The 25880-nt window shown below is 36.6% G+C and overlaps 1 protein-coding gene across 1 annotated transcript in view; it reads left to right on the top strand.

Moving 5' to 3' along the window:
* The first annotated feature begins 636 nt into the window (after positions 1-636).
* Positions 637-25880, top strand: part of LOC121421827 — a 37842-nt gene continuing 12598 nt past the window's right edge. The window contains exons 1-13 of the mRNA XM_041616628.1: positions 637-646; positions 994-1044; positions 2682-3002; positions 4855-4905; positions 6932-6982; positions 14004-14321; positions 15870-16205; positions 16888-16920; positions 18264-18497; positions 21532-21768; positions 22566-22796; positions 24076-24198; positions 24894-25148. Of these exons, the coding sequence (XP_041472562.1) occupies positions 637-646; positions 994-1044; positions 2682-3002; positions 4855-4905; positions 6932-6982; positions 14004-14321; positions 15870-16205; positions 16888-16920; positions 18264-18497; positions 21532-21768; positions 22566-22796; positions 24076-24198; positions 24894-25148 (2251 nt within the window). The remainder of the gene's footprint in view (positions 647-993; positions 1045-2681; positions 3003-4854; positions 4906-6931; positions 6983-14003; positions 14322-15869; positions 16206-16887; positions 16921-18263; positions 18498-21531; positions 21769-22565; positions 22797-24075; positions 24199-24893; positions 25149-25880) is intronic.

The raw sequence follows: 25880 nt of genomic DNA on the forward strand, positions 1-25880 counted from the left end.
TTCCGTGGCAGCTTCACTGCCTCGTAACATATTTTGTGATTTTATTGCAAATTTAGATTAAAAAAGAATAGATGAATTTGAGGATGTAATATATTGGGTTTTTTTTAAACACGTGTTTGTCAAAGACGTGGCGTATTTGGCCGCAAACATATTTTGCTTTCAGGTAATCACGCCACATTCCGTAGGAAAGCATCTTGAAAATGACCTTTTATGACTTTAGTTTTGTGAAAAAAACACCGTTATTGAATGGAGGGAAAATCACTACTCGAAAGAAAACAGCGCGACACAGTGTAGTCAGAATGTGTTCACATAGAGGACTAGGTGAAAAAAAATATTCACACGGTTAAAAATCCCACATTCAACAGTGTGAAAATATTTTCAGACTGTGGACAGCACGACAGTGTGACTATTGACAGCGTGTTCGCACGGTGGACTATATGAATCTGTGATCCACACCTGTCGACATGCTCACATTTGACAGTGTGAAGGTGATCTCAAATTGTGTTTCACACTGTTAACACACTGTGGCACACGGTGTTCTTTCTAGTAGGAATTTGATGAAGGAAGTCAGGGCCCCCCCAAAAAAAAAAAAAAAAAGACACGCAGACACCGAAACTGCATTGAGGACCAATAGGCATGTTGACCAGTATGTACTTTCTATATCCATTCTGGCCGGCGGGCTATATAACTGCATGCAATTGAGTTAATACGTTGTTTCTTGTGTTTTTGTGTTTTTTTTCATAAAAAGCACCCCCCCCCCTTAGAAAAAAGCTGGTGACGGCCCTGGAAGTGTGTTTTCTTTGCTCACGTGACCAAAAACTATTGCACTGCAGTTACCACATCATGGAATGTGTTAGGAAATCAATGGTTACAAGAGTGATAGTACTCTCTTTGGTGACCTGCAAACACATAGTAAACATACACATGGTTGAGTGGGGCGACGTTTCGTTTTTCATAATTCGTCATTCATATCATTTTTTTTACAAACTGTAGCTTTCGGGGAAGATGACTATGCGACCACAGTTTGGACTCCTGCCGAGATAGGTAAGAACCGTTTTCACCATTTGCCATTTCTCTGCATGTATAGACTTTAGCCACTTTGAGTGATATCACCTTTGTCCTACACCACTTGTCTATATAGAGAGGTTAACACCCGGGTTAAGAGATATTGAAACTAAGTTTAATTTGAAATACTAATAAAAACTAGATTCACTACACGCCGTAGAACTTAAAGCAGATTGCCATTGGGATCAACAAAATTGAGATTAATTTGGTATCAGATCAAGTGTTAGTGTAGACTAAAAAGGTAATCAGAATCGGAAATTAGACCGTATTGATAGTAGACTAATGAGTAAGGACGTTCCACAATAATGAAATCAATGTCATTCTTACCACATTTTGCTAGTGTTTGCACAAAGTTGATCTAATTTCTAATTTTTCGAATTTTTGAAAAATAACATTAATTAGTTTTTCTATCGAGCTTTGAATTTCACCAAAATTAAAAGTTATAATGTTCTATATGTGCATATACACTCAGCAAAAAAAGTTCTTGGACACTTATAAAAGTTAAAATATTCCATATAGATATTTGATTATTGTATGTCAACATGACCGGACAATATTCCTCTTCCAGTATGACATGACATTTTCTTGTGAACAGTCATGCATGGGTGGTTAAATGCTTTAATTAAACAATAGCAATGTCAGTATTAGAAAATTGCAAGAAATGGACCACTCAAATGATAATGATCATGGCCATCCTGTAGGCATACATTCAACAATTTCAATAGGTGGTTATCATTTGAATTAAATGCTTAGGGATGCATCATGAGATGCATAATGAGATGGATCATTTGGACACTCACTTTCTAATCAAGAGCGTGCAAGGGCAATAGGAATGCATTCTGGGCAGTCATGAATACTAGTGGCTCGATATTTCCAAGTTTCACCAACAACAATTTCAATACCAGCGGTATCTGGCTACTGATGAAATCAGAGACCGCCCTAGGAGTGGTCGACCTAGGGCCGCCACCCCTGCATAAGATAGGAGGTTAAAGATGCTTGCATTGAGAAGGCGATTTGTCACTGCACCAACTATCGGATCTGAAATTCATTGACTAACTTTGACTTAGAATTCCAGTTGAATAGTGATGCATCCAAGTTGGATTACTTTCTCTTCTCTTTTAGAGTGGTATTCGACTTTAAGTTTGCTTTTATCGTTCAAGGGATATTAATGCCATATAAACTTTCACAACTGAAAGAATGGCTGATCATTTTCTTGCAATTTCCTTTTACTGACATTGCTATTGTTAAATGCCTGTAACCAGCCATGCACTGATTGATCCATTCTTGCAATTGTCTTTTATTGACATTGCTATTGTTTAAAGCATATAACCACCCATGCATGACTGTTTACATGAAAATGTCATGTCATACTGGAAGAGGAATATTGTCCGGCCATTATGACATACAATAATTTACCTTTAATCAAATATCTATATGGAATATTTTAACTTGTAAAGGTTTTTACAGGTAAAGGTATTTTTTTACAGGTAAAGGTATTTTAACTTGTAAAGTGTCCAATAACTTTTTTTGCTGAGTGTATATATATATATATATATATATATATATATATATTCCCACTCACTTCTTTCCCGCCCTCTTTCTTTCTTTGTTATTAGGATTGCCACCACTTGAGGCTCGGTTGGTGGATGGACCAGACAATACCTCTGGTCGCGTTGAGGTGAATTACAATGGAATTTGGGGCACCGTATGTGACGACGGCTGGGATTTGTACGACGCCCATGTCGTCTGCAGAATGGTGGGCTTCTACAGGGCCTCCTCCGCCCCAGTCATGGCCAGTTATGGCCCAGGGACCGGGGCCATTCTCCTCGACGAAGTCTGGTGTCGTGGGTCTGAGAACAGCCTTGAAGAATGCAGCAAGAACGACTACGGAGTTCATAACTGTGTCCATTCGGAGGATGCTGGGGCGATTTGTGAAAGTAAGTATACACAGGGGGTGTTTCACAAAGATACAAATCGGATAAGAACATTGCTCTTAAATTACCAAATTGCACGTGATATATCACGCCTCATCGCATTGGTCAGATCATGATCAGAGACGCCCGTTAAGTCGCGTATTAACCAATGCCAGTACACGTTAATTATCATGTGCGCGTCATACTTACAATGTAAGTGCGGCTTTTAGAATTGACTCTATTTTTGTGGAACTCCTCCGACCTTTCTCCATTTTCGAAAGAGGCTCTCAAACTGAAAGCAGTGTTTGTGTGCCTTGACGTTAATTTTTTTCATGTTATTTAGGTATTTAATGTTTTAGTAAAAAAAAAATCTGTGAAAAAGTTGATGCCTATATACTTACTCCAAAATATGACAGGAACAGTGTTTGAGGGGAAAATGTCTAAAAAGGTCTCATACATTCACCCTCTTTCAGTGCATGTGACAAAAGTCTTAGTAAGCTGAGTTCGCTAAGCTTCATGGAGTTATTTGAAAAATAAACCCTTCTTTATTGGCTTTGCATCATTCTTCCATGTCCTTGATCCCCTTCTCCCTTTTTTCCTTTTTAAAATTTATTTATTCATTTATTTATTTTTATTTAATTATTTATTTATTTATTTGATTTATTTATTACTATTATTATTTTATTTTTTTTTGTGGGGGGGGGGGTTAGAAGCCCATTAATGCATCAGGGGCATTACAGGTCTCAGCTTGAACCCCCTTTCCGCACCTCCCCCCCCCCGGATTGCGGATGTATACATACAGATTCGAGTACCGCCTCGCCCCGAAAATACTGTTAAGGGCTATTTTGTGCTAGATTCTATTCGTCAGAGGTCGTAGCTCCGTCGTAGCTAATGACACATCCTGTATGTATTGTGAAGCAGAATATATTTTTGTTCATATTATGATAGAATGTAATCCTGTTACCAATTTTTTGATAAAGATAAAAAATTATTTGCAATTTATGTTTAAAATGACAATTCCTATTAATGAAACGAGGTTTTTAATTTGAAAAAAAATAACAATCGCAATATTACGTCGGCTAACTTTTTTAAAATATATTTGCACGGTATGAAATATAAAAATACTGTGTCATGTATAAGATGCAAATGCGTTTTATCATAAATATTCAATTTGGTATGAGTTTAAGAAAGAGATTTTTTAAATGTAAAATGGCGATTGAAATTCAATGTCATTTAATTCAAATGTTCAAAGAGCTTTAACCCTATAGAGAAATTTCATCTTGATTACATTTTAGATTAAATAGTTGATGTCTACTGCATGTATATAATGTAAATTGTTTTGTAACTCTATATGCACTGTGTCTCGAAATAAATTATTGAAATTAAAAAGGAAATTAAGAATAAAGTGCCTCTGAATGAGGAAAAGAAAGAAAGAAAAAAAATCAAAATGAGTACAGAAAAAAATTTCGTCAGAGGATCTATGCGCTAGTTTGGATTATCAACGACAGTGTTCCCTCTGATTTGCCCCCCCCCCCCTCAAAAAAAAATGCTGACAATCAATCTTAATCACGGATTTCCGTAGCTTATCACATTTTTGGGTTGTTATTATTGATAATTCCATGGCACATGGTTCTCAAGGTTTAGCCTACACCAGTGTGTAAGTAGATTAAGGAAGTACACGTCGTATCATGTTTTCTTTGATCACATGACCAACCCCTCGACCCTGATCGTGATACTTCTCATCAAACTATTGCCCTGCAGTTGATAGTACTCTCCACGCAATTATAGCATCCATGTAACAACATGGCTGAGTGGGGTAAAATTTTGATTTCCCTGATTATTCTTCTTCCTTATATCTATTGTGCGTCAACTATAGCTACCGAAGAAGAGGAAGATGTGACCTGGAGTTGGAGCGCAATCGAAATAGGTAAGGACCGGTTAATGGTATAAAATATAAACTGATGTACATTTGTATTCTTCTTGGAACATCATCCAATTATTAGTGTACTTTCGAACTTTCGATGGTGGAATTCCTTTTACCTTCAGCATCTGATCCCTGAGCTGTATGCTGTTTAAAGAATGCTTTACACATTAAAGCATTGTTTACTATATGAACCTTGTAGTAGCTGTTTAACAATTTAAACAACCATGCATAATTCACCTAGAATTAAATATTTAAAAGAACCTTTATTGATTAATATTATAAACTCATAATTAAACCGTTTAAAGCGCAACTGTAAGGTTCACATAGTAGACAGTGTACGTTGTCGCCCTTTCCCTCGTAATCATGTTTCATTCAATGTCTATACACTATAGTACACTCAAAATTTCAGGAGACGAACTAAACGTAATAACATGAATAAAAAAGGGATACACCACTCTGAAAATTGTATGGATTGAGAAGATGAATAGAAATTTGAACATTTCATCAAAATTGTATAACATGTCAGAAATGTATGGCAATTCAAAATTTTGCATTATTTTTGTGAACAGTTTTTTCTACGTATGCCATCTGCCTATATACTTCATATATAGCATACACTGTTAGAAAATTTATCTTTAAAATAAAATAAGTTCCTGCAGCAGAGTCTCGAGAACACCTGTAATCTTACCAGATTGCGTAATCTTACAGGAAATTGGTATTTGGTGTATGTAATTTTACAAATTTCCTTAAATAAAACACTCTTTTCCCCTTTTTCTAACAGACCTGTTCTGTTAAATTGTAGAAAAATTCCTGTTTCATGAATTTACAGAATGATTCTGGTATTGCTTTCTGCAAAATCTTCTTTTATTTTTCTGTAAAATCAGGGTTTTTTTTAACAGTGTATATGTATGTAATATATATGTATGTGTGTGTGTGTGTATAATGTTCATTGCATGAAATTACGTTTATTTGGATTTTGTCCTCCAAGAATGTTGAAAATAGGACTTACTCATACTAATATCATTTTCAGCTTGTAGTGCCCTCCTGAAGCTTAAATATTTGAAATTCAAACAATAAATCCAAAATTAGAATAACCACAGTAAGAATGGATTTATTTCATATCCGTCCAATTGAGAGTAAAAAGGGTAATTTTATGCAAGGTATTTAGTCCTATTTTTACTGTCTCAAATTTTCTGTTCTGTCTGACTTGTCCTCCTCGTACAAAGCGGTTTCCACAAATAAATTATTCTTTAGATTCTTTACACCTTTCCAAAGTAAATTGTTAGGAATAATAATTTTTCTTATTTTCATCATATTTTAAACCAATAATTTATTATTTCAGGGTAATTGTTACATAGGTCTAATAAATGTCAGAAGTTATGATCCCACACAGTATTCGTGTTAGGCCAGTAAATGATTAAAAGCAAAAAAATAAGAAGAGGGGGTGATATAATAAGCTTCTGTTCTTAAGACCAATTAATCGACACTAAACATGCCAAGTCTTTGACTTTTAAAGTGATTGATTAACATTGGTTTGACCTTTAAAAATTCTGAGCTAGAAGGTCACACTTGTCATGCTTGTCACCTGTGTCTGTGATATGTTACAAAAATGAAGCCCAGAAAAAATTGCGTTCGTAAATAATTATTTAGTGCTTCAAAAATTTAAATTTAAAGTGGCCGGAAACACCATCTTAATTTCATCCCATAAACTTCTAATACATGCACTTGAACACATGTTTCATCTTGGTTTGAGAATTTTTTTCAATCGGCTGCTCACAAAGTTAAACAGTACCTTTAACTGTTATTCTTGACGCAACTATGTTTTTTTTTCTTAATTTACTCTGTCCAATCGTATTATATTCGGATAGGAGTACGCAGACCTGTGTCAAGTTTGTGCTAGGGTATTTATGCTGCTTTATAGCAGAGTGCGCGTTAATTCCTGATAAAATCAGCTATAAGCGTATATATACATGTAAGTAATATATTATCATAATAACATGAAAATGGTTAATCTATATTTTGATCGTAGATTGGCCAGTGTACCAACCAGAAATTTGGATTCCATCTACAAGAAGCTCAGGTAAGGACTATTCCTCTTTGATTACAAGTTCAATTTGATTTATCATTTTTACCAAGAACGCGTACATGTACCTTGAAATATTTTCCAAACGCACTTTTACACATAAGCAAAGTATAAGCATAGTGGGCATACCACGCATACAGTAAGTTTCTTTCAGTAGTGAATATATAGTATGTCCCATGTCACAATATGCCTAAAATTTTAAAAAGCATAGCTCAAAGATGCTAGATTGATAGGTCAATGTGGATATACATATATATATATAATATATATATATATATATATATATATATATATGGGTGTGTGTGTGATCTTGGACGTCACACTAGGGAGAGGCAGGGCGCCAGGGGACTCATGAAATATGATTCATACATGTTAAAATGTTCAAATTAGACAGTGTGAACGGAGTTTACCCCCACTGTGGACACCTCGACAGTGTGAGTGTTCACTGTGTGTTCATACACCGGACTTTGTGAAAATGTAATTCCCATTATTAAAATGTTCACATTAAATAGTGTGAACGTTGTTTCACAGTCTGGTCCATACTGTGGGATGCTGTGCTCTGTCTCGTGTTTAGGGAAAGGCTGCCATTTTCTCATCTCATTTTTATCTAATAATATATATAAACCCCTCAATAAAGTTTTGCTACTGAGTTTTTGGGGATGATATCTTTTTTGTTAATGAAGTATAAAAAATGAAACTGGTATCATTGGAAAGCTGAATTATTCCTCTTTACAATGACATGCCATTTGCTGTGATTATGTAATCATGGAACATGGAGTCACCCTGAACATTGAGAAAAGTCAGAAGTGAAATGTTGCAAAATGCATTGATTTCTAACTAGAGTCTTCATTACTATAGAATTTCCACCATACACATGATACAGGTGACAGTGAATGCACTCGGTCCATTCTCGAAACAATTGGAAATTCGCTATCAGAAACGACCCCTTTTGCAACATTCAATTTCTAACATTGCTGCGTATTATCATGTCTGTATATTTCATAACACTAGCATTACAAATGACACATGATTGTAAAGAAGAATAATCATGCTTTCTAAAGATATCACTTTTACACATGATAATGGCACATTAAGAAATTTATTAGCACTCAAACTTGCAGTTTCAGAACTCAAAAATGACATGGCAACGAATTTTGCAACGTTTCATTTTTTTACAATGCTGCATATTTATCATGTCTGTGTATTTCATGATTACATAGCATTACAAATGACACATAATCGTAAAGAGGAATGGTCATACTTTCAATGATACCACTTTTACATATGATGATGGCACCCTAAGAAATTTATTAGCACTCAAACTTGAGTTGCAGAACTTTTTTTGAGGGGTTTATATATGACGCTACTACATTGCTTCCCTGATCGGGGGAGCGTTTCATGAATAGTTTTGACATTGACTTTTCACCGACACATGTTATACTGGACATCAATCCATCTGATTGGCTAATAGCTGACCAGTCGGCTAAAACCAATGACAAAGCTCTCTCGTGAAATGTCGCTAAGCAAATTGAACTCTAGGAGGTATTTCCTCGTTCCGATCTCTGCACAAAAACAATATGAATGTGTTATGACCGTGATGATGAATGTTGGCTTAATGTTACGAAAATATTTTATGGGAAAATGTTGAAATGATAAACAAAATAAATGGCCTTGTGATTATCAAGAGAATAGGCTTAAAGAGAAACATCATCGAGTATCATTACCAGCGTATGTTCAGAAACACGAAAGTTTGATATTGCTGCTGATATATATATATATATATATATATATATATATATATATATATATATATAAATGGTAAAATCTATGAGGCTGCTAATCATTTCCCTTAAAAAAACCCCTAAATCTCTGTGTTCCTTATACTGTGAACACCTAATCGTATCACGTGACTATTACTATCAACTTAATTGCCAAAAGCTTTATCGAATCCTGAAAGTGCATCCTGGATGTAATGCCTTTGTCACACGAATGAAACTGACACCAAACCGATCAAAACTATTACGTTACTTCGAATGACATAACATCGGTCGGTTTGGAGTCGGTTTCGTTGGTGTGACTGTAACAATTTAAACACGGAATTTGGCGTCGAAAAAATAAGAAAGTGCATGAGGTTCTCATGTAGTACATGATATAATAAAGTAAGGGAGAACGTGCAATCCGATTAAGTGCATGACTACATATCATGTTTATCAGCCTCAAATGAGAAATGAAAGTAACCAAATCTTTCAGTCGGAAGTGTCCTTATAAACTCATAAGATGATTTGACAGACCAATAAGAACACTTGAGATATGAGATGAGCACGTATCGTTTTCTTGTAACCACATATTCCTAAAATAAAGAAATTGGTCATCTCGGAAAGTTGTTTCTTATTCTAGTACAAAAGTATTTTTTGTTTTTGGTTTGTCTGGATAATAAACGATAAACAGATTGTATTGACAATTCTGGCTTGCATTGCCTTAACATGGACTTCAACAACTTGGAATCGAAATACCAAAGAACAAACATTTTGCTCTTACAAGAATGAAGTGATACAATTCCTTATTACTTTGAAACTGGATTATCTGACCCCCCATCGAAGCCTATTTGTTTAAAGATTTCATATCCAATAAATCCTGCTTTTGAGTTAATCCCTCCATTTCTCAAATTTGCTTTTACAAACTGATGATAAACACTGAACGTAATTATTCGTGTATAGAACCCTAGCCAAACAAGTTCCGAAATATGCTTACTTTCCGAATTGACGTGGTAAAAAAATGCTACTTTAAAAGTACATGATCTACTGGTAGACTTGGTAAAAGAACAATTAAATTAGATATGACGTCACACATTTTAGTCGCATTACACAGTAAAAACGCCGTTAAACAGTTAAAGATTCTATACAACGCGGTTTACTATATAAACCTTACATTATTTGTTTAACCGTTTAAACGATCATGTTTGATTTATTGAAGATTAGAAAGTGAAAATTGAAAACGTTGTTGCTTATGATTTAAACACTTGTTTAAACTGTTTAACAATTACTGTAAGGTTCGATATAGTAAACAGCATTGTATGTTTTTAATGTGTATTGTCAATGAGAGGAAGTCTATAGCATTGGCGATATCAACATTTAGATGCTCAGAACTTTATTATCATTCATTGCCCCCCCCCCTCTTTGAATGATAAGTTTCTTTAATCTTTTTAAATGTATGTATGTATATATATATATATATATATATACACATATAAAAAGTTTAAAGAAACTTATAATTCAAAGAGGAGGGGGCAATGAATGATAATACAGTTCTGAGCATCTAAATGTTGATATCGCCAATGCTATAGACTTCCTCCCATTGACAATACACAGTAAAAAACATACAAAGCTGTTTACTATATCCAACCTTACAGTAATATATATATATATATATATATATATATATATATATATATATGCATACACACACACATGCACACACATATAACATATATATATATATATATATATACATATACATTATATATATATATATATATATATATATATATATATATGTTTTTACACACATCTCACTGATTTTTGTTTATTTTTGTTCATTTTGCACATTTGTTTACTGTGTGTTATCAATGGAAGTCCATAGCTCAGAAGTTTATTATCATTCATTGCCCCCCCCCCTTTCAGTGATAAGTTTCTTTAGTCTTAATATATATACATGTAACACCTTTCACTCATTTTTATTCATTTTTGTTTATTTTACACATTTTATTCCTCTCTCTGACACGGTCATGCTGAGGGAAAAGTGATTTTGCACAAGAGTGAAAAGCATGAGAAGAGATTATTTGATCTACAAGAAAAAAAAGGCTATAATCGATTTTGTCTAGGAGAAAAGTATGTCACTTAACGTATATTTTACACACAACTTTAATGGAGGGCGTGAATTAGTTCTAACATGTAATATAATAGTTGGGTAGCTCCCCTCCCTCCTTCTTATGGAGATAATCACTATCTGCAACTGAAGCAAACTAAAATCCCTTTTTTACCGACGCCTCTATCATTGTTTAGAAATGAAAGTTTGACAGCTATGTTAAATTTCCATATGTTTTCATAGCCTATCTATGCGTATATATGTTACCCATATCGGAAATCTGTTTTTTCCTCTTTTGTTTTATAAAAAGAAATGTAGAGAGTTTGGGGCAGCCCCGCGGAAAGCCCAAATCTATGACCGGTTTCCGCACAGACAAACAATGCCAAATTTTGAATAACTAATAGCCCGGTAGCGGGTAAGGTATTGCAATGAAAACTGATGGTACATTAAAAGTGTCATTCAGTATACAGGAAATTGAATTAGTTTCTTATTGATTCTATCACTTATTTTAATGTCTAATCTAATGGAAGGATACTTCTTTCTTGTTTGCCACTTCTTTCTTAAAATTCTCTTGATCGCCCTTTAATCGAAAGTCAATTCTTGTGCTGTTTTTTTAAATAGAATATTCAGCTTGTATTTAGAAAAAGATTTGTCTTAAAAAAGAGGTTGTAAATATCTTACGTAAAATATGGTATTCCAATTCTTGTGTTGTTTTAAATAAAGTATTGAGCTTTTATTTAGAAAAAGATATATTTAAAAAAGGGGTTGTAAGTATTTATTGTAAAATATGGTTTTCCACATTCACACTGTTCTAGAAATTCGTTTATGCTACGTTAATGTTGACCTTCCTTTTCATTTCCTATTTCTTTTATCTTTGATATACATTTCACAACTCTTAACAAAGAACTTCTTCGAACATTATTATTTTGTTGACGTCTTTTAATTTGTATATTATAAATACATGTTTATTATTATAATAATAATAATAATTATATATATATATATACCCTCCATTTCTCAACTTTGCTTTTACAAACTGATGATAAACACTGAAGGTAATTATTCGTGTATGGAACCCTAGCCATACAAGTTCCGAAATGTGCTTACTTTCCGAATTGACTTGGTAATAAAATATTACTTTAAAAGTACATGATCTACTGATAGACTTGATAAAAGAACAATTAAATTAGATATGACGTCACACATTTTAGTCGCATTACACAGTAAACATGGTAAAAACGGTGTTCAAGATTCTATTCAACGCTGTTTACTATATAAGCCTTAGAGTATTTGTTTATTCGTTTAAACAATCATGTTTAATATATTGAAGATTAGAAATTGAAAATGAAACTTTGTTGCTTAAGATTTAAACACTTGTTTAAACTTTTTAAAGAATTACTGTAAGGTTCATATGGTAAACAGCGTTGTATATATATGTTTGTTTACTGTGTATTATCCATGGAAGTCCATAGCTCAGAAGTTTATTATCATTCATTGCCCCCCCCCCCCCATTTTTCAGTGATAAACTATTGAGCTTTTATTTAGAAAAGGGTATATTTAAAAAAGAGGTTTTAAATAGTTATTGTAAAATATGGTATTCCACATTCACACTGTTCTAGAAAATCGTTTATGGTACTGTTGACTTTCATTTTCATTTCCTATTTCTGTTATCTTTGATATATATTTCACAACTCCTAACAAAGAACTTCTTCGAGACATTATTATTCTATTGACGTATTTTAATTTGTAAATACATGTTTATTATTATTATAATTATATATATATATATACCCTCGGGAAAAAAGTTCTTGGACACTGAAAGTTAAATATTCCATTTAGAGATTTCATTTAAGGCAAATTATTGTATGTCAACATGACCAAACACTATTCCTCGTCCAGTATGATATCTAATAATGCATCCTCAAGCATTCAATTCAAATGAGAACAACCTGTTGAAATTATTGAATGTATGCCTACAGGATAGCCATGATCATTAGCATGTGAATGGTCCATTTCTTGCAATTTTGTTTTCGTGACATCGCTATTGTTTAAAGCATTTAACCACCCATGCATGACTGTTCTCATGAAAATGTCATGTAATACTTGAAGAGGAATATTGTCTGGTCATGTTGACGTACAATAATTTGCCTTTAATCAAAATAATATCTATATGGAATATTTTAACTTTTATAAGTGTTTTTTTTTGTTGAGTGTATATCGTGTCGTGTGAATAAAAAAATAGTCTTGACACCTCATATATCCCCAACATAAGGGAAAAGTAATATGACCGGGGGGGGGGTGTTTCACAAAGATTTAAGCATGTCTTAGGTCGCACGTAAATGTCGACGCGTACATGATATGCAACGCGCAATCTTATTGATCAATACGCAGTAGTGCGCGTCCTCTTGGCATGAACTGACCAATGCTGTCATGCCTTTTATACTGCGCGCAACTAGGCATTTAAGTGCGACTCTAAGTCATACTTAAATCTGTGTGAAACACCCCCAACTTAAAGAGTATCTTCTCCCAAATTATTTGATACACTGTACCCTATTCATGTGGTATGTCATAAAAACGCTTATCAGTAGACTTACTTTACAGTGGTGTTGCTCTTGTTTTGCACCAGAGTAAAGCAATTAATGAAAGCAAGAGTCATAATTCTACAAGGGTTGCATTATAATCAATTTCAAAACTCCTTTCCAATAATTAACATTACAATTATTTAATAAACACTTTTAGTATCAATGTTCAAGATGATTTCATTGAAGAGAAAATGTGTTTACTAACTCATGAAGGATTATAACATCATTGACATCTTGATTCATCCATTGCAGCAATGCCTTACTTTCGTGTAAATCGAAATTTAAATTACAGTTCCTTCTGATTGTCCAAACGTTAACACATACCACATAAATATGGTTTATATAATTGGGGAGAAGATACCCTTTCAGGCAAGATAAAATATTATGTGTTCATGGCATATTTTCCTTTACATAATTAGTTTTCGGGATCTATTCTTTCTGTAAAGGATTTGTCAGCTCATACTGCATGCGAATCGATCTTGAAATAACGTACCATAATATTTATCCTAATAAAATGTGTGACTGCTGGATGTTGAAATATGCATTGTTGCAACTCTTTTCTTTCTGTATAGAGCGCTATCTTGAGGCTCGGCTGGTGCAAGGACCTAACAATTCTTCGGGTCGCGTTGAGATACTATACAACGGAACCTGGGGAACCGTGTGCGACGATGGCTGGGATCTGAACGACGCCCATGTCGTCTGCAGAATGTTGGGGTTCCCCAAGGCATCATCTGCACCCGTTATGGCAACATACGGGGAAGGAACTGTAGATATCCTCCTGGATGATGTTCAGTGCTCTGGCTCTGAGTACAGCCTTGAGGATTGCAGGAAGAAGAACTATTGGGTTCATAATTGTGACCATCGGGAGGACGCTGGCATCGTCTGTACAGGTATGGGTGCAATAGGCTATAGTCACACCACTGCAAAACCCACTCCAGACCCTGTCTAATAAAGAGTTACGATTAAACCTCAACTATATGGAAATCCATCAATGTCATTTGTTTTTTCTTCGGGAAGTTTGCACAATGTCCTCCGTAAACAAATAGAAGCACATGGAATTTTATTAATATATGACACCTACATGTCAAGTAAATAATGGTTTTCCTATATATATATATATATATAAACATATACATATATATAGGAAAAATTCTAAACACTCATTTACTTTACATGTAGGTGTTGACGTTGCTGGCTTTCCATAGTTGTGGCCGATCGGATGAATCGAAACTTTTCTTAAGACGGGGCCCAGACCGACGGATGGTCTGTCATCGGTATCAGGAAGTTTTCGCTTGCACGACACACGATAGATTCAAGAACACAGTACATGTATTGTCAAATGCCCGTCATCACATTGAACAACCGATAGGTCTTATCGGAAATTGGTGAATCATGTGACCAGTTTCGCCTGAGGGTTAGAGCTTGCGTTTCTCAAAGATTTCGGAACAGACGGGGAAAATGCAAATATGTCGTTTGTCCTGAGTCCAGGACGGAACTGCTTTTTTGATTTACCAATATCAAACAAAGGCTTCTTGGTTATTCATTGTCATGACAGGCATTTAGCAATATATTTTTATTTTCTTTAATCCGTCGCGCGTCATGGAAGTGAATACTTAAGAATATCATTGTTGTTTTTGTATGCATGGAGTTGGTTTCATTGGTGTGCAGTGTTTTCACTTTGACGGAACTTTCCTGAATTCCGGAAAATCCGAAATTTACAATTGTAGCAACTTTTGATATTTATGTTGTATTTTAAGATTTTCTGCCTCATAGGAAGCTAAAAAAATTTGCTCGACTTCATTGCTCACATTCCCCGGCCTAATTTTGTTATGAAAAAATGGTGCGTGAACACAAAACGTTAAATTTCTTGATTAGGTCACTTGGGCAAAGTTTAGGCTCGCTGTATCATTGTCCGATTTTTTTAAATCAAACTTGAAAATTTTAGGGAATGTCTATAAATTCCAGGAAATTCGTTTTGGATCTCGTAGTGCGGAAACTCTGTTGGTGTGACTATAGCATTACCTGAAGCTCCATGAGTGCATGGTTTTTTTGGACTGGAAAGGGTTGCATTAATTGGTGCGTGGGCTTGGGGAGGGGCTAAACATCCTATCAATTAATGAGTTCTTTCTTCCCTTTACGGTGACCATGCCAACTATTGTTAAACAAATATCCAGTTCAAATTGTTTGAACGAATAAACAACCAAACCATCGCGACATGATTCTAAGGGGGTGGTAACATGCAGATTAGTCCCGAGGAATGCCAGAGGCCATTTCCAAGACCTTCTTCGAGGCCAAGGAAAAGGCCACATAAATGTGTTCGAGGCCAAGACCAACGTCATGGACTCGATGTCCGAGGCCAAAATACCAAAACCCTCACCCTTTATGCAAGTTTGTGGACCATGACAATGCAACAAATTCAACCTTCTATTTTCTTTCAGAGCCTGTCCCTCTTCAGGTCCGTCTAGCCGATGGTCCTAATAGCAACATTGGAAGGGTCGAGGTGATGATGAACCAGGGACACTGGGGTACCGTCTGCGACGATTTCTGGGATCCACAAGACGCCAATGTGGTATGCAGGATGCTTGGATTCTTCGGTGCTGCATATGCACCCGTGAGGGCTACTTACGGCGAAGGACTAGGGGATATCTTGCTCCAGAATGTGGATTGCATGGGGACAGAGCACAAGCTGGAAACATGTTTCTACGATACACCACAGCTTTATGATTGCGCTCATGATGAAGATGCCAGTGCCGCCTGCTTGGATTTCGTTTCAGGTATCACTTAATAAAAAAAACCATTTGTGAAAGAATGAAGTTGGAAAAGCCATTTCTTAAATACTATTTTGGTGTAGCTTTCTTGTGGAAGGTAAGCTGGGGAGGCGTGATAGCTCATGCAGTCAATAGAGAGTTGGTTTCCCAATCTTTTGACCTGGACTCGATTCCAATCAGGTGTGATAAAATCTACTGGCAAGGCATTTATCCTCATCACCAGGTTCCTCGGAGAGGATATTAAGCCTTCTGTCCTTTGATTGCTTGGTGACTCGCTTCTATACTCTCTTCTCTAGCTATCAGGGAAAAGGAAGATCACCCCATCACTTGATATCCTTTTGATTGGCATCGCCTAAGAAGTGATAGTTTGTCCCATAAACCGAAACCTAAAGATGATTTTTTTTCCGCGACCTGGATCTAAATCCGGCCATAATGCCCCTTCCCCGGATTGAACGGTATTAAAACACCCCGGGAATATTACGGTTAATATCATAAACAGATATCACGATATTTCTCTGATTTCTGGTGTAATGCATTGTGAAAACTCGACTGAAAACTACTTAAAGGGTTAAACAATGTTCTAAAATATTGTGGATATTTCCCAAAAGGAAAAAAGTTTTGACAGTTGGTATCTAAATTTTCTTTGCCGTATGCTCTTATCATTTACATTTCATTGTGTTTTGCACAGGGTTTGATGTGAACGTGGACTCATCTTTGACTGGTAAGTTTAAAAAACGCACAGTCACAGTTAATGAAATCTATTCCGAAGCGACCGATGGTATGTCATTGGAAATGGCGTACAATCTTTGGTTGGTCTATTGGAGTTGGTATCACGGATTTGACTGTGTCATAATTATGAATCTTTGATTGAACAAAGTGAAAAGTTGGAGCTTATGATATAATAGAGTCAATATACAGGAGCGAAATAATACAAGGTGTATGTTTGACAGAGCGAGGGAGAGATGTGGGGACATGTCGCAGTATGCGCACCTGTGATGGAGGGGGTGGGTACATGTATGTGTGTGAGGGAAGGGGTGAGCAAATATCTGCACGTAAAAAAAACGTTGTAGTCTACTAGAGAATGTGGAAATGTAAAGCTTTAAGATTGACACCCCCCCCCCTTTTTTGGTCGGAGTGGGGTTTTTTTTATTTTTTTTTTTTATGCTTACTTTGTTCTTCCCATGTAATTTCCTGACAGCTGTGAAAGATTTTACTGTCAAATAAGCTGATAAATTGAACTTGCAGTTAGAGATGTGTGTCACAGTTCGCTAGTTACACCAAAACTTCCCCTACTAGAAAGAACACAGTGTCCCACGTTGTGTGAGACAGTGTGTTCACAGTGTGGAACACAATCTGTAATCACCTCCACACTGTTGCATTTCAGCCTATCAACAGTGTGAATCACATATTCACATAGTCAACCGTGTGAACACGTTCTGAACAGTCACACTGTCCAGGTGTCCACAGTGTGAAAAATGTATACAGTGTTGAATTTGAGCATCTTACAGCGTGAATATCTTCAAATGATCTACCATGTGAACACACTGTGATCATACTGTTTTCTTTCTGACATGGTTACACCAGGGGTTTAAATCAATTCTGAGCTCAGAATTCATTCCAATGTTTGTTTGTTTTATTCAAACATGAATACCAGTTGTGGTAACGACCTGAAAAAAGAGTTCGAACAGAATCCAATAAAATGTCCATCCAAGGTTTTGTATGTACAAAATAAATGAAAATATGTGTCAATTGCTCTGGGGAAAAAATGTAATTGCTGATAAATGAGCAAAATAAGCACAAATTCTATAAAACGTCGGGTATTTTCCCTCCCGCAATATTAACACACTGTCCCACATGTTCCCTTTTGTGTTAGTTATATCATCAGAATTATCGGTTTTCAGCTAAGATTTCATGATTTCTAAGATGAATTGATTTCATGTATACCTGATCGAGATTTCTAATTATATTGTGGTAATTAACCTTCATTTCATGGAATAATTGTTTGCTGCAATTGCTTTCTTTTACCTTTAATGAATTCCTCTATCTTCACTATTAACCCCAAAGGAACTCTCAGCCTGCAGTGTCCTGACATAGAATCATCCACGGACAAAGGTCGTGATACATCTTCTAACGTGACCATCCGCCCTGTCGTACATCACGGTGGAAACGATAACGTATCGGTGGGATGTACCTACACCTCACAACATGCATTCGTCTTTGGAGACACGTGGGTTGCGTGTGCGGTACGAGATGACGTTGGGAACTACGCGACTTGCAATTTCACCGTCACCATCAGAGGTATGTCGAGGGGCTGTCACTATGGCCGTACACTTCTGGGGACCATTTCATAAAGCTGTTCGTAAGTTACGAATGACTTTACGCATGACTGGTGATCCTTTCTTGTGCGAAATGATATCCCTATGCAACTGATTTAGCACCAAAGAACGGGTTCCATTCGTGCGTAAAGTTGTGCGTAATTTTACGAACAGCTTTCTGAAACGCCACCCTGATTATTTCCGGTAGTATTAGCGAGGTTTTCCACACCAATCATATAGCGTACCGAAGTGATGACGTCAGTTTTTTCAGTTAAGCGTTTCTAATTCCATAATGAACCCCCCCCCCTACGACGTCATATAGCGTACCGAAGTGATGACGTCACTTTTTCAGTTAAGCGTTTCTAATTCCATAATGACCCCCCACTACCAGTTTTGGTAGTAATTGGTCGATGGGGGGGGGGGGGGGCTTAGATATGACCTCATGAATGCATAATTAGCCCAATTGAAGTCAATGTATTATTGGCCTGGTTTCTAACATTTGGAAACCAAATATTATGATATAAACATGCAAAAGGGAAAAATTGATGATGCCACACTTCGGTACTCTATATGATGCACACTTCCTTACTTTTTACCTCGTGAACATGAACTGTAGCTCCTAAGAAGAAGTATCATTTGATTCATCGAGTAAGTTATTTGGATTTTAGCTATTAGTTGCCTAATTATACCTATTAACGCCACTGTTGTAGCCAGTTTTCAAAATGTTCTGGATAGCCGACACCTTAATGTAAAAAAGGGGGAAAAAAGAATACAGTGTGTTCATGGTGTAGAATACAGTGCATTTAAAGTCGGTCCACGGTGCAGGATACAGTGTGCCTACAGTGCTGGAGACGAGGTGTTTAGAGTGCATAATACAATGTGTTCACAGTGTGTTCGCGGTGCAGAATACAGTGTGTCCACAGTGCTGAGCACGGTGTGTTCACGATGGGTAATACAGTGTGTTCACAGTGTATTGACGGTGCAGAATACAGTGTATTAATGGTAGGTTGGCGGTGCAGAATAAAGTGTGTCCACAGTGCTGAGCACGGTGTGTTCACGGTGCATAATACAGTGTTTTCATGCTGCAGAATACAGTGTGTTCACGGTGCATAATACACTGTGTTCACAGTGTGTTCACGGTGCATAATACACTGTGTTCACAGTGTGTTCACGGTGCATAATACACTGTGTTCACGGTGCAGAATACAGTGTGTGTCTACAGTCCTGAAAACGGTGTGTTCACGGTGCATAATACAGTGTGTTCACGGTGCAGAATACAGTGTGTCCACAGTACTGAACACGTTGCGCTCACAGTGCATGATACAGTGTGTTCACAGTGCAGAATACAGTGTATTTACAATGGGTTCGCGGTGCAGAATACAGTGTGTCCACAAGGCTGAACACGGTGTGGTCACGATGGGTAATACAGTGTGTTCACAGTGTATTGACGGTGCAGAATACAGTGTATTAATGGTAGGTTGGCGGTGCAGAATACAGTGTGTCCACAGTGCTGAGCACGGTGTGTTCACGGTGCATAATACAGTGTGTTCATGGTGCAGAATACAGTGTGTTCACGGTGCAGAATACAGTGTGTCCACAGTACTGAACACGTTGCGTTCACAGTGCATGATACAGTGTGTTCACGGTGCAGAATACAGTGTATTAACGGTAGGTTGGCGGTGCAGAATACAGTGTGTCCACAGTGCTGAACACGGTGTGTTCACGGTGCATAATACAGTGTGTTCACAGTGTGTTCACGGTGCAGAATACAGTGTATTAATGGTAGGCTGGCGGTGCAGAATAAAGTGTGTCCACAGTGCTGAGCACGGTGTGTTCACGGTGCATAATACAGTGTGTTCACGGTGCAGAATACAGTGTGTCCACAGTACTGAACACGTTGCGTTCACATTGCATGTGTGTGTTCAGGGTGCAGAATACAGTGTATTAATGGTAGGTTGGCGGTGCACAATACAGTGTGTCCACAGTGCTGAACACGGTGTGTTCACGGTGCATAATACAGTGTGTTCACGGTGCAGAACACAGTGTGTCCACAGTACTGAACACGTTGCGTTCACAGTGCATGATACAGTGTGTTCACGGAGCAGAATACAGTGTATTTACAATGGGTTCGCGGTGCAGAATACAGTGTGTCCAAAGTACTGAACACGGTGTGTTCATAGTGTATGATATAGTGTGTCCACAGTGCTGGACACGATGATCGCAATCATTGTGTTCACGGTGCAGAACACAATATATATTTGTCAGTGTATTCAGTGTGGAAAACAATGTTTAATCAACATCACACTATGAACACTCACACTGAAGAAGTCTGAACAGTGTTAATTTATCTCTCAGCATTTTAATAATGTAAATCTTCACTTCGTTTCCTTTTTAAAGGACAAGTCCACCCCAACAAGTAGTTGATTCCAATAAAAACATAACAATTTTCTAAGCATAACACTGAAAAATTTAATCAAAATCGAATGTAAAATGATAAAGTTATGACGTTTTAAAGTTTCGCTTAATTTCCCCAAATAGTTATATTCACATCCTTGCAGATGTGTAAATGAGGAGATTGATGACATCACTCACGATTTCTTTTGTATTTTATTAAATGAAATATGAAATATTCTTTATTTATTCACCTTAATCATGGTTATCATTTTATTTATTTGATACCATGGCTTAATATTTCGAGACTTGACATAAGAAATTCAATAATATTCTTCTACCGTTTAGAAGTACCATGTCATTGGTATTAATTGTCGTTATGGATACTTTTTCCTTCTTTATGATTATGATCAGAGGTGGCGTCAGGGTTATTATGACTCACGAGGGGGGGGGGGGGTGCTGGGTACCTAAAGGTGTTTTAATTGTTTCATCCCCTTTGTTATTACACTCAGCTTCTTTCTTCTCTTTCCTTCCAACCTTTCTCTTGTTCCTTTTTATCTACTGGGGAAATAACGTCCCTGTTAAATATCGTTAACATTCTCAGCTTCATTTTTTTTCTTTTCTAGATGATGACCCGCCTCAACTGGATTGCCCCGAGTTTATAAACGCTACTACAGATCGTGGTAGTCGTCTCGCTTCCAATGTCATCATCGATCCACCTGTTTCCGACAATACTGATCCTAGCCCGTCTGTGTACTGTTCTCCTAGTTCTCCATTTCCTTATGGAAATCATTCTGTAACATGTGCGGCGACAGACCGACTGGGAAACAACGCCACGTGTTCTATCACGGTTTCAGTAACAGGTATCGAAACACTTTCCAACCAATAACACTCCTGTGTGTGACGTATGGGACACCATAAAATCACACCCTTTGCATAAACAAAAAAAAAACTTAAGGGTACTGAACTTGAAGTAGTTCCAGTGGGTTGTTCAAAACAAAGTGTAACTTTGTTGATTACTCGTTCCAGAACTACGAACGTAAATAGTTACAGGACGTATACAAACACCCTCTTCAAGAACCTTAAGAATAGGTTGGTTGGTCACTTTTGTTATTTGAATCTCGGTTCAAGATTCAAATTATCAAAGAACTTGGAAATGGATTTACAAAGATTCATGTGTGATTAAGAACAGTGTTGTACATATGAGAGGAAAGCCGATGCTATATTGAGTCAAGGCCAAGACCAGATTAAGGCCAAGGACTCACTGTTCTAGACCATGCAGGTCAAAGACTAACTTGCCGAGGAAAAAATGTTAATGACTGACTGTTTGCTGATGCAAAGGCCTAGTGTTCTTAGACACAAGAAAAGCGCCAAGGGCAAATTACCCGATGTGTTTAAGACCGTCTGAGGCCAAGGCCTGGTGTGCAAGAACTGACTACTTGCGAGTTAAATGGCTAAGCAAGTGGCCACGGGCTTACTGTATGAGGAAGGGACCGAAGCCAGGTACAAGGACCAAGGGCTTTTAACTTCAAATCTTCTTGATGCTTGTTTTATTTTTATAATTTTTCCAAGTCAACTTTTTTGGTTGGTCTTACCCTTTAAAAGGTTTTTTTTTAAAGTCACTGAATCCTTACTTTGGATTATCGCCTTTACATTACAGACAAAGACCCTCCTCAGATTGACTGCAGTGACCGACAGGTCATCCTCGATGCAGAGGATCCTTCAAACTTCATTCCACGTGTGAGAGACAACATAGATCAAATCCCATCCATTGACTGCTTCCCGGGTTATTTTGTTGAATTGCCTGCCGGCGGCGATCCTACCATCAGATGCAACGCCTCCGATTCCGAAGGAAACACTGCTACGTGCAACTTCACTCTTACTGTGCAAGGTAAGATTACCTAAAGTTTCACGCACTCCTTTGCGATGATTGCTGCAGCTGTGGCTGTGTAAAATCAGTATCACATCATTGGCATCCCGTGTGGCGGCAAGGTAATCTGACGATAGGGCAGTGCAACGTACTGTTGACGCCTCATTCACTCAATAGAATAACAAATGTCGGGCTTTTCATTATGATGTCAATGCATGAAAATCAACCTCCCAGTTATTACATCGGAGAGTGTATCTTATCCTGTAAGATAATCGTTGATTTCATGACAATTCAATGAAATATAAAATAAAATAATTACAAATATTTTAGAAAATGCCGTAGAAACAAAATCGTAGATTTTTAAAAGGAGCATAGCTCTCAAAAAGAGCGTATCTCTCCCAAAAGGGCATATTTGTGATTATTTTACAAGTTATTTTATATTGATACGCATATCTAACTAATGACTGGAGGAATCGCTGTTAACTCCATAAGCCATCCCCCACCCCCCAACGCCCCTTGGCGTTTCGCGCAATATTTTTAGAACGCGTAAAGCTCGGTCTCGAGGCGATGTTTCATGCCCTTCAAGCCTAATGTATCTTTGAAGACCTAATTTGAGACGCGGTTCGAAAAGTACGCAGCATAGTACGTGCATGCCAGACCTCAAATCGCTCAAAATGAATATAAATTGTGTTTTTAACCAAATGTCATAAATGTATTTTTTTTAGTTTTACTGTTTTAAATTAATGTGTTTCGTGCTGTTTATTGATCAGTCCTTATCCAATATCGGCGTTATAAGATGAAAACAAATTCTCGAAAAAAATGAATAAGAAATTCCCAAAACAATAAAATACATATAAGTCAATATCTTAAATATTGCAATTTGTCTACGTGCAATTGCTGAGAACATGGCACAGAGTTTCTGAACCAAAAATCGGAAAATTTAGAGCTTTATAGGGACTTAGAGTAAGCTGTATGATTTTACATGATAGTTATCATACCTAATCAATAAAAATTCTCATGTTCAATAAATAACTATAAAGTTTTGAAGGCTGTTTCCCAGGCAACGTGTGTGCATTCGTTGTCAGATCTGATTGGGAGACAAGCACACTTAGCACATGTGTCTGACTGTTACTATGGTAACTATCGGATAAAGTACAGCGATAAAACATCCGTCATTTTTGCATGAAATCCCGCAGTTTTTCCTCCATCGTGTCCATGGCCCAGACTACATCAACGGATTCATGTTTCATACCACCCACTCTCAATCTCTATCTCATTTTTTTGGATACGTATCATTCAGACCCTTGTACAGCCCGCCCATGCGTCAATGGAGACTGTACCTATTTAGGATCAGCGAGATACCAATGTAGCTGCTTTCACGGTTACAAAGGAACACATTGTGACGTCATTCATAAACCAAAGCGTGAGTTGCTCTATTTTTCAAATTAACATTACAATAGCCCTTGAAACACAATGTATCACTAACTTCAAATATGCAAATGGAGGGACTGTAACAAGTCTATACTGTTTAAAAAAAAACAATTTACAGATAATATAAAAAAATAAGATTATACGAAAAAAAATTATTGTGTAAATTGTAAAAAAGGGATATTTTCTACACTTAACCAAAATACGTTTGTTTTGGAAAAAAATGAAACACAAAGAAGTTTTATTACAGGAAATTTGTTAAGTTCCATACATCACATACCAACTCTATGTAATTCTACACAATACATATAAGATTAGGCCCACAGAGTCCGGTAATATTAGAGCTGTTTTCGAGCTACAGGATCTTTAAAAAAAATTATACTTTCATGATTTCTATTCTTAAGTTCACATAATGAAACTAAGTTTTGGGGATTGTGTATTGGGGGCAAGTCGTTGTATTAAGCGCGATATTGAAGTGAAATATGATATTGCTGTTATTATTGTCATTATCATCATTCATATTTTATTTATTATTATTGTAACAATAATGATTGAAATAGGAATGATACTAATGACAATGATAACAGCAATATCAATATTGTAGGCCTATTGTAATGATCTTTATTAATATTAATATAACTGTTACTAATAAACATAACCGCCCCCCCCCCTTATTCTTTTAAACCACAGTGCCAGTTGAAGTGAACACGCACCCTCAGAATAAGAAGGTTCAGATCAACAGTCCCGTCGCTTTGACATGCAGCTTTAACAATGCGGAATCCTATAAATGGTATAAAGATGGCAACCCCTTGCTCAACATGGCAAATAAAACTACTCTTCGGATCCAATCTGTAAATACGAGTCATATTGGATACTACTTTTGCAGAGGATATGGTGAGCAGCAATCATCGATAGACACCAAGAGAGCTTCTATTTACATTGAAGGTTAGGCATACATTTGATTTGCTTTGATTCTATGGCCTGTATTCTTAAGTCAGGTTTAACTTAGATCATGGTCTATCAACTCTATGCTAAAATTATGGCAAGCCCCAAAATAAAAAAAAATATTTATATTGTATAGTTATTATGTTTAATATTTGTTTCCCGTCGGCCTTCATGATAAAGATATATCCGTTAACATTCCGAGACAATAATGAATGATTTGAGAGTCAAATGAGCTGATAAATTAATCATGTACCCATAAAGAGTTGTGCCACAATTGGCTATCTATAGTTAAACCACAGCTTTAAACCAGAGCTTAATAGACCATTTCGTAGTTACTTCATGGGCAATTTTGGTCAAATGACCTTTCATTTCTTTCATCATGATAGGCAGATTTCAAAGCAAGATATTACGTAAGCTTGCCTTACATAGCAGGATGAAGAAATTGAATAGACCAGGGGGCTGTTGCATAAAACATTTTACCTGAGAAAACTCTGGTAAAAACTGAAAACTACGGTTAGTCTGATTTCTGCCATTGATTTTGACACAGGGCAAAAACTTTGGTAAAAACAACCTGAGTTTTCTCAGGTAAAAATTTTTATGCAACGGACCCCAGGTGACTAGAATAGCACACCAATGAACCCCCAATGAAGGTATTTGTTGCATTCCTACTTTGAATGCATATCTTAGCCTGTTGCACAATGTACTTGACAAACTGTGAAATACCAGTCGTTC

This window comes from Lytechinus variegatus, chromosome 9, assembly GCF_018143015.1.
Source record: "Lytechinus variegatus isolate NC3 chromosome 9, Lvar_3.0, whole genome shotgun sequence".
Classification (NCBI taxonomy): Eukaryota; Metazoa; Echinodermata; class Echinoidea; order Temnopleuroida; family Toxopneustidae; genus Lytechinus; species Lytechinus variegatus.